At 38.9% G+C, this 10180-nt stretch overlaps 1 protein-coding gene across 11 annotated transcripts in view; it reads left to right on the forward strand.

The window, feature by feature from the left end:
• The window catches only part of CCDC30 (coiled-coil domain containing 30), a 134898-nt gene extending 125535 nt beyond the window's left edge, over nt 1-9363 (forward strand). For 9 of the 11 annotated variants that reach the window (XM_045476913.1, XM_045476911.1, XM_045476919.1 and 6 more), the window contains 3 exons: nt 2166-2280; nt 8578-8645; nt 9003-9363. In XM_045476913.1, the coding sequence (XP_045332869.1) occupies nt 2166-2280; nt 8578-8645; nt 9003-9201 (382 nt within the window). In that variant the 3' untranslated portion in view covers nt 9202-9363. Of the gene's footprint in view, nt 1-2165; nt 2281-4329; nt 4427-8577; nt 8646-9002 lie in introns of those variants that run through there. The other 2 variants (XR_006712224.1, XM_045476916.1) reach the window with 2 other exon arrangements.
• Nucleotides 9364-10180: the final 817 nt, after the last annotated feature.

Raw genomic sequence — 10180 nt, forward strand, 5'->3', positions numbered from 1 at the left:
TCAAAGTTTTCTTGGAGCACAGAATTAGGGCAAAGAGAGTGGGTTGAACTTAACAGATAGTGTCACCAATAATAACTGTAATGAGGGCACCGGGGTGGCTCAGTCCTTAAGCATCTGACTTTGGCTCAGGGCATGATCTCACAGTTCATGAGTTTGAGTCCCACACTGGGTGAACTTGAGCCCTGCTTCGGGTAAAACACAAGCCCTGGGTAAGCCCCGCTTCCCTCCACCCCCTACCTCTCTCTCTGCCCCCTTGCTCACTTGTGCCCTCTCTCTCTCTCAAAAACAAAACAAAACAAAACGAAACTATAATGATTAACATTTTTCAAGCACTCACTATGTGCTTGGCACTGTTCTAAACTCTCTCTCTCTCACCAATCCTCACACTAATCCCAGGAGGGAGACACTGGAATTAGACTTATTTCATGGGTGAGAAAGCTAAGGTCCAGAGAGGCTCAGGAACTCAGACAGCCTAGTCACTGACAGAGCAGCGTGTGAACCCCAGTAGCTTGGCCCTAGAGCCCACAGCACCACAGTCTGTGGGGAGATCTGTTCAGCAGATTGGAACTCTCCTTTCTGCTGTTGGGGGCACCTGCTTCTCTGGGCAGACCTGGAGAGTCTCTGATTATCTTTTACTATCTATGTCTCCCCTTTTATGTACTCTAAATAATCCATGGCCCTTCTCAATCTACATCATTGATTTTGACATTCCCAATGCAACTGACTTGTTAGCTGTGCCTTAATATTAATGATATTTCCATATTGTCCTCCTGAAGGCACACTCTGGCCATCTGGATTGGATTTGTATGTTTTCCTTAGAGTAAGTTTCTTCTACAGGATGCTGCTTTCTTTTACAGATGAGAAAAACTGAGGCTCAGATTTGGTTTTTGTCAAGGGTCACATAGCAAGCAAATGGTAGAACCAGAACTCAAACACAAAACACAAAAAAATCTCTGATCAAAACTATGTTTTGATCATGTGTCCCAAATAAACCGTGGTCCTGGGAAATGAGCCTGGTATAGTGATTATACCAGGGCTTATATAACTTCTATAACTCGGGCTTAGAAGTCTGAAAGATCTGGATTGCATCTCAGCTCTCCGATTTTCTGGTTTTATGTTGCTTTTCTCTGAGCTTCAGTTTCCTCATATGTAAGATAGGCTCCATAACAACATCAATTTCATGGAGTTGTAAGGATGAATAAAATGAGCCAATACAGGGGCGCCTAGGTGGCTCAGTTGGTTAAGCGTCTGACTTCGGCTCAGGTCATGATCTCATGGTTCGTGGTTTCAAGCCCCACTTCGGGCTCTGTGCTGACAACTCAGAGCCTGGAGCCTGCTTCTGATTCTGTGTCTCCCTCTCTCTGCCCCTCCCCTGCTCATACTCTGTCTCTCTCTCTCTCTCTCTCTCTCAAAAATAAATTAAAAAAAAAAAACATAAAAAATTTAAAATAAAAAAAAAATGAGCCAATACATGAACAGTTTTAAGTGTCTACTCTGTGGGTAGGTTATAGTGCCTAAGCGCATGGTAAGTACTTGGTAAATGGTTGCTGCTGCTGCTACCACTACTGCAGCTGTTACTACTACTACTACTACCACTACTACTACTACCACTACTACCACCACTACTGCTGCTACTGCTACTACTACCACTACTACTGCTACTGTTATTGGTGCTACTGCTACTACTACTGCTGCTACTATTACTATTCCTGTTGCTGCTGCTGCTATTACAAAAGTAGAGGATGACTATATGAGATCAGAACCAGATGCAGTCTGTGTAGCTACAATATTTGAAGGGATGCAGAGTCTCTTGTTTCAGTCCCACCCCTGAATAGGATCGTATCCTTTGTTAAGTTTCTCTGTTGCATATGGCATGTCTCTGTTCTCAATTTGTATTTAATGACTAGGTATAGGCCAGAAGCTTATTAATTTTGACTTCATCTTGGAACATGATAGGAATTATTCTGCCAAAGTTGGTTCCAAAATCTGGGCAGTGGGCTAAGAAGAGCTAGTGGGAAGTGAGGACACAGTTTTGAGTTTTTAGTAATTAATAAATACTATGCATTATTATTATTTATAATAATACTATATTATTAGTTAGAAAGTAATAAATTGGTAAAAATACAGAAATTTTTAGTTATTCCTCTGATTTATCCCATTCTTAGAGTACTTCTCCTGGACAAAGAAAATAAGCATTTGCAGGAAACCAGTCTCTGGCTCAAACACCAGGTTGGCTTCTTAGAGAGTATCATAAGGAGCATCCAGATTCGCAGAGAAGAGGTAAGCTGGGTGCTGCTATGAGGGCCTTCATATGAATCCTGGTTGCTAAGACTATTGTGTTCTCTCTTCCCTTCATCTTCCTGTAGCTGTAGGCTGTACTTGGCCTCATGGTGGACTATGGCAAAGAGGCCCATTGGCTGCACCAGGGCAGCACACCCCGAGACTACTCTTGGCCAGCTTTGCTCTTCTTTGGGTCAGCTTTTATTAAATACTCTCATCCTATGTGATCCCAAAGCAATTTGTGCATGCTTCATAGCTTCTTCCTTAACACTGTATCATCATTGCCTATTTTGCTTCTCTATCTCATCCACTTAGCAGTGAGACCCTGGAGGGCAAGGATTGTATCTCGTATGTCATTGTATCTATAGGCAGGTGCTCCATAAACATTTCAGAGTGAATGAATATTAAATATTTTCACAGATATGCCTCATTCTCAACAACCCTGTTTGCCATGGATTGTTTTAGCCCTGTCTGAGAAATGAGCATATCTGAGACTCCTAGTGGTAAATGAAGCTAGTCTGGTCTGGCAAAGAGTCAAGCCTAAGGAGAACATCAGAGTCAGAGAAAGAAAGAGAGTCAGAGTCCGAGAAATTATGTTACAAAAATCCAAACAGACAAGTGGCCAAGTCCAGGCAGATGTGGCAAAGAGTATAAGTTCAGAGAAGGTCCAGAGTCTAGCTGGTGAATGTGTCAGCAAGAGGGACTTCAAGGAGCAGAGTTGCATTCTGAATCCAGGAGAGAGGCTGCTTTCTTTCTCCCCTGGCTTAAATCACCTCCTAGATGTTTCATCCCAGGATACTTTATGTAGCTCCTGCCTGTTGGGTACTATTGCTATGGGCATAAGACCCACATCTGGTTTGCTCTAGGAAAGGTGATTATTTCCAAGCTATATGAGTTGTCTTGTAGATTTTTTTTTCAAAAGCAGAACTTCCAGAGGCGCCTGGGTGGCTCAGTCAGTTGAGCATCCAACTCCGATTTCAGCTCAGGTCACGATCCCAGGGTTGTGGGATTGAGCCCCGTGTCAGGCACTGCATTGAGTGTGGAGCTTGCTTAAGATTCTCTCTCTCTCTCCCTCTGCCCCCTCCCCTGCTCACGCTGTTTCTCTCTCTCTCTCTAAAATAAAACAGGACAAAAAAAACTATTTTTTTTAAAAAAGGAGAACTGCCAGATTATATGGCTTAATTTCCAGTAGTTTATGTTTTTGCTTGAGCTACAACTATGCTCAACTGTCTAGTCATTCATGTGTGCCTGGCTGGCTCAATCAGAAGGGCATGTGACTGTTGATCTCAGGGTCGTGAGTTTGAGCCCCACGTTGGGTATAGAGATTACTTAAATAAATAAATATTTTTTAAAAATTGTCTAGTCATTCATTATTTTACTTATTCATTCAACAAACATTCATCAATTCCAGGAAGTATGCTATGTCCTAGGAATATGAAGATAGACCCTGTTTCCAGAGGTCTTTAATCTAGTAGAGAAGGGCAGAGACATACATGAATAAGCACTATAGTATTATATAGGTGGTGAGTTGGAGCCTTAATGGAGTATATACTAGAACAATAGCTTTGATATCCACAATAGTATCCTCAAACAAAATAAATGTGACATGGGTCAGGATTACACTACATCGAGCTCAATGTTTCACATGTGACAAAAGTACCAACTTATAGCATCTTCATATCTGTTAAACAATCCCAAAATTGTTTTTAAATTTAGAATCTTAAGGATCTTCCAATTCAGCCCCCTCATTTTATACAGGAGGGAGAGAAAACTCAACGAGGTTAAATGATATGCCTGAGTCACACAGCAACTGCTGACATTTCTCATATCTCTTGATTCTCGGTAATTGAGTATCATGCTAAAAACAGACCAGCATATAGATCCTGAGATCAGATATATCCTAGATCTCTTCCTTCCTTGCAATACCTCAGAAGCTAAAGTGGTGAGAACTTGACCTTTGGTGAGTGCTTACTATGTGCCTGTTATTGTACTAAGCATTTTATGTATATTATCTCATTTAATCTACAACGTAGATTCCCATTTTCACAGCTGAGGAAAACTGAGCTCTAGAGAGGTGAAGTGACATCATTGCCCAGGGCACATAACTAAGAAGTAGAAGAGCACGGACTGAAAACAACTCTCTTCGGTACTTTGTTCTTTGTTCTTAGCTGCTATCTCATTATACCCTAAGTCTACTGTTTCCCTTTCAAGGGTATTGGGGTAACTAGGGACCTAGCCTTGTAAGAGACCATATTACTTCCTGCATTGTAATTCCATCTTTCTTCTCTTCTGGATTATAAATATACTCCATGAGAGCAGGATCTATGTCCATCATGTTACCCTCTGCATCCCAAGCACTTAGCACTTGAGTTACAGCAACAACTTAATGCAGTCTTTCCTCCTAATCTATCCTGCCCATGCCTCTAGACTAATCTTCATGAAGCACTACCTGCTTTCATAGTACTTCATCTCATAGAGTTTCAGAGACTTCCTTTGTCTATAAGACAAAGTTCATTCCTTCAGCAAATATTTATTAGACATATATAGGCATTATAATCCAATATAGAATATGGGCCTCATTCTGTTCCCTATATGGTCTAGATATGATGATGTATGAGATACAGTGTCTGCCCTCACATAACTCAGCCCTAGTGAGAGTGACGCCAGATAGCTGGCAACTACCATACGTTGTGGCAAGTTCTATAATAGCAGTAGGCCCAGAATGCTGTGAAAGCAGAAAGAGCAATATCTAAACCTATCTGGGGTACTTAGGGAAGGCTTCCAGAGTTGTTGATGTCTAAGCCAGGAGAACTGAAGCCACGTAGGAAATACCTTTCTGACATCAAACAAGCCTGATCAAATGAAACCAATCTATTTATGGTTTCCCCCAAAGCTCTGAGGTTTCCTCCCTCTGGATCTTGTATTTCCCTTACTTGGAAAGACACATCCTACTTTCCTTCTTCCATCTTCCTGGCTTTTGTGTTTTGAAGTCCTACTGTTCCATTAATCTATAGCCAAAGTATATTTACAAAATACACTCTGAGCATATGACTCAAAACGATGCAATGGCTTCCCACAGTCTTCACAATAAAACCCAAATTTTCCAATGCAGTGTTTGTATCCTCCATGACCTTGCCTCTGTCATTCTTATCCATCTCATCGCATCTCATCCCTGGTTGGTTCCTCTCTCCACTCTGGGCTCCACATTGTCTGTGTCCCTGAATTCTATGGCATCAGCTTCAGGCTCTTCCAGGAAATCCCTCTCCCTCCATTGCCTTCTCCCACGCCTTTCTTCCCTCAGATTTTTCTCTTGGCTTGTTCCAACTGTCTCTCAGAATGCAACCTAAATAGCTTCTTTTCCATAGAGCTTTTTCTGAATCCTCCCCTCCCCTCCCAAAATCTTATCCTCCCCTCCCAAAATCTGGCTTTGTGCCCTTGATAGGTTTTCTCATTGCACCTTATGTGCCAAATCCCAGCTCAGCATTTTACTAGCTGTGTGAAAAAAGGAAACCTTGTTCACCTTCTAGTTCCCTCATCTGGGAAATGAAGTAATGACACTCAAAGGTGACTGTTCCACATAAAAATCTGCATATGAATATTTATAGCAGCATTATTCATAATAGCCAAGAGGTATAAACAAGCCAAATGTCCATCAACTGATGAATGGACACATAAAATGTGGTATATCCACACAACAGAATATCATTCAGCCATAAAAAGGAATGACATATCCATCTTATAACACAGATGAGCTTTAAAGATATTATGTGAAATGAAAACAGCTGGTCACCAGAATAGGCAAATCTATAAACATAGAAGTAGATGAGTAGTTGCCTAGGGCTGAGGCATTGAGGGATAAGGGGGTATAGTTAAAGGGTATTAGGTTTATATTGGGAGTGATGAAAATGTTCTAAAATTGATTGTAATCATGGTTGTACAACCCTGTGAATATACCAAAAACGATTGAATTGTGTATTTTAAATGAGTGAATTATATAGTGTGTGAATTATATCTTCATAAAGCTACTGTAAGAATGAATGAATGAATGAATTTCAGAGATGGCAACTGGGGATAAAGTAGGATAATTAGAATAATGTACATAAATTACCCAATGTAATAGTTGGCAAATAGATGGCCTTCAATAAATATAGCTTCTTTCTCCCAGTACACATACATTCACTTGCTTCAATATATATTGAATATTTACTGAGTTCCTCCCATTGTTAGGTATGTTCACGTTAATTTTCACAACCCTGGAAGATTAGGTATTGTTATTCTCTCATTTTAGATGTAGGAAACAAAACTCAGAGAGGTGACAAGACATATCAGAGTCTAATTAGTAGAGCCAGAAGTCAAGCCTGGTCCTCTCAGTCTAGTAAAATTTCTTTTTTTTAACATTTATTCTTTTTTTTTTTTTTTTTTTTTTTGAGAGACAGAGAGAGACAGAGCATGAGTAGGGGAGGGGCAGAGAGAGAGGGAGACACAGAATCCAAAGCCGGCTCCAGGCTCTGAGCTGTCAGCACAGAGACCTACACGGGGCTCGAACTCACAGACTGTGAGATCATGACTTGAGCTGAAGTCGGACACTTAACTGACTGAGCCACCCAGGCGCCCCTAGTAAAATTTCTAATGCATTATAAATTTCTCTGAATGCTAGTTTTTTCCTCCTTATAAAAGCTTCTCATTTATTTCAACACAACCAAGAATTTCTTACAGGAACTAGTTGGCGTGCATCAAAGGTTAAACAGAGGTCCAAGTTTAGGGGAATCAATAAGCCTTCATAACTGTATGTAAAATTTGGTCTGTGTTGATTGGTTCCTGTGAAAAAGGGTATTTGGTTTGTTTGTTTTTAATTTTTTTTAATGTTTATTTATTTTTGAGAGAGACAGAGACAGAATACGAGTCGGTTAGGGGCAGAGAGAGAGGGAGACACAGAATCCGAAGCAGGCTCCAGGCTCTGAGCTGTCAGAACAGAGCCTGACACGGGGCTCGAACTCATGAGCTGTGAGATCATGACCTGAGCCGAAGTCGGATGCCCAACCGACCAAGCCACCCAGACGCCCCAAGGGTATTTGGTTTTTAAAGTCATAGGATTTACCAAAACATAGATACTTTTTATCCATGATTTAAAGGGACATAAAATGCTTACCAGAGTATTAAATAAAAACTTACCTGAAAGTAGAATGGACTGATTATATCAGCCAATATAAAGTAATTCATTTATAAAAATAGATATAAAAAGCTGGCTTACAATGAAAGCGCTAATACAAAAGTGTAAGATGTATAATTGCCAAATATTCTTCAGGTATTTAGGGATTACATTTTCTTCAGTTTTATCGAGATGTAATTGACATATAACATTCATTGTATAAGTTAAAAGTATCCGGCATAATGATTTGATATAGGTATACAATGCAAAATGATTATCGCATTAAGATTAGTTAATATCTATCACCTCACATAGTTTTTTTCCCTTGTGATGAGAACTTTTATAAGATCTACTCTCTCAGCAACTTTCAAATATACAGTACACTATTGTTGACTATAGTCTTCATGTTGTACGTTACATCCCCAGAATTGATCTTATAACTGGAAGTTTGTACATTTTGACCATCCTCACCTAATTCCTCCAACCACTACACCCCCACCTCTGGCAACCACAAATCTGATCTCTGCTTCTAGGAATTTGGTTTTTGGTTTTTTTTTTTTAGGTTGTACATATATGTAAGATCATGAAGTATTTGTCTTTCTCTAATTAACTTATTTTACTTAGCATAATGCTCTCAAGGTCCATCCATGTCGTTGCAATTGGCAAGATTTCCTTCTTTTTTTCATGGTTGAATAACATTCCGTGTGTGTGTGTGTGTGTGTGTGTGTGTGTGTGTCACATTTGCTTTACCCATTTATCTGTCCATGGTGTTGTAAATAATGCTGCTACAAACCTGGGGAGGGTGAAGATATCTTCAGACAGTGATTTCATTTTCTCCAGCTATCCAGAAGTAGAATTGCTGGATCATATGGAATTTCTATTTTTAATTTTTTGAGGAAACCCCATACTGTTTTCCATAGTGGTTGCACCAATGTACATGCCTGCCAACTATGCACAACTATCCTTTTCTCCACAACCTCACCAGCATTTGTTTTCTCTTGTCTTTTTTTATGATAGCCATCCCAACAGGTATGTAGTGAGGGGATTAAATCTTTAACCAAAAATGTATATAAAGTATAAGTTTTAGGATAGTATGGCCAATGGCTTATTATTATAATTTTAAATATTCATCCTTTCTTTTCTTTTAGGAGACAAAAATTAGTAACATCCCTGAATTTGAAGTATTTTATAAAATCTTGCCCCTTCCAAACTCCAGGTTAGTAAAGCCAAGACAATCAGCTGCATGCTTGAGACTCATGTCTGCCTAACTCATCCTGAGTTGCTTGTTGTCTTGAAGAAACATAGCATTTGGGGGTAATTTTGTTTTATATTTAGTATTTGAATCCTTTTCCAATTCCTTTTCTCTTTCCACTTTTTCACTCCTACACCTGACAGAATCTTGACTTAAGGTAGAAAGTAATCATAAACATAAGTTTACGCTAAATGTTATTTGGTTTCCTTTGTGCTTGACAGCTGTAAAAACTGAAATCCTATTGATGCCTTATCCCCATACCCCCAAAGTGCTACCAGGACATCCTGTTTTCACAAAGTTCTCACATGTGGCCATTCTTAGTTTTTCAGGAACAGGTTTGGTAGAGTCAGATGGAAGTCTTCAAGGGATTGAAGAAAATAAGTCAGAAGAAGCAATGCCAAACCCCAAGTCCTCCAAGTCTCTTTCATGTTCACAGAATTCTAAAGCTGGATATGTAAATGTGCCTTTTCTTAAAGAGACACATTGCATCGTAGAAGAAGACCAGAAGTCAGAACTATAAAATCATTGGTGGCTAAACTAGGCTGATCAAAGCTGCTAACTTAAAGCTTGGGCATGAAGGTGGAACATGACATGGAGAACAGTTACCACAGATCCTCATGGGACATCAACCAGGGGCCTTCAGAATTGCTGATAAATTCATTAAACCAGTTGTAAAAATGGATTTCTCAAGTTTGTTTGATATCCTCAAATATCCTTGTATTGATCAATAATAGTGATTAGTTCAATGGTTTAATTAGGTTTCTGTTTAGCAGAGCATACATAGGCTAATTCAGCACTTTTTTACTATTATGGGTATTATTCATTTTTTAAAAGTTAAAAACAATGTAATCATATTAAAGCAAATACTTTAAAAAGAAAAAGATATCTCCTATAATCCTGCATTCTCAACACAACTATTTTCATTTATTCCTTTTGGTTATTCAAATGCATATATTTTAAATGGTTGTTATATTGTATGTTCATTTTCATGGTCTGATTTTTAGTTTAATATATTATAATACATTTTCCTGTATTTCAACAGTCTTCATAACTATTCTTTCAATAGCCACACGATATCCTATCACGTTGATGTTCCATAAATTCTGTTGTTTGCATTTTAGTTGTTTCTACTTTCTCACTATTTGGGATTATGTTGTGGTGAAAGTGTTTGTGAATGTAGCTCTTTTTTTCTATTGAGTTACTCCAGAAAAGATGAGCATAATTGGGTCAGCAGATACAAATGTTATACAGTTTTGGTATATCACTTATCTCATTGCTTTAAAAAAAAGTTGTGTCAACATAATGTTTCTATAGTCAACCTCCAAGCTTCAATTTCTTGATGCATAAAATGAGAACAATAGTCATTACTGTCTCATAGAGTTGTGAGGACCAAATGAAATGAAGCATGCATGCATTTAGAACTTAGCAACTGCTTAACAAATGCTAGATATCATCATTTATTTTCACTAGCAGTTTGAATATACTAGTCTTTCCACAAC

This window comes from Leopardus geoffroyi, chromosome C1, assembly GCF_018350155.1.
Source record: "Leopardus geoffroyi isolate Oge1 chromosome C1, O.geoffroyi_Oge1_pat1.0, whole genome shotgun sequence".
Lineage (NCBI taxonomy): Eukaryota > Metazoa > Chordata > Mammalia > Carnivora > Felidae > Leopardus > Leopardus geoffroyi.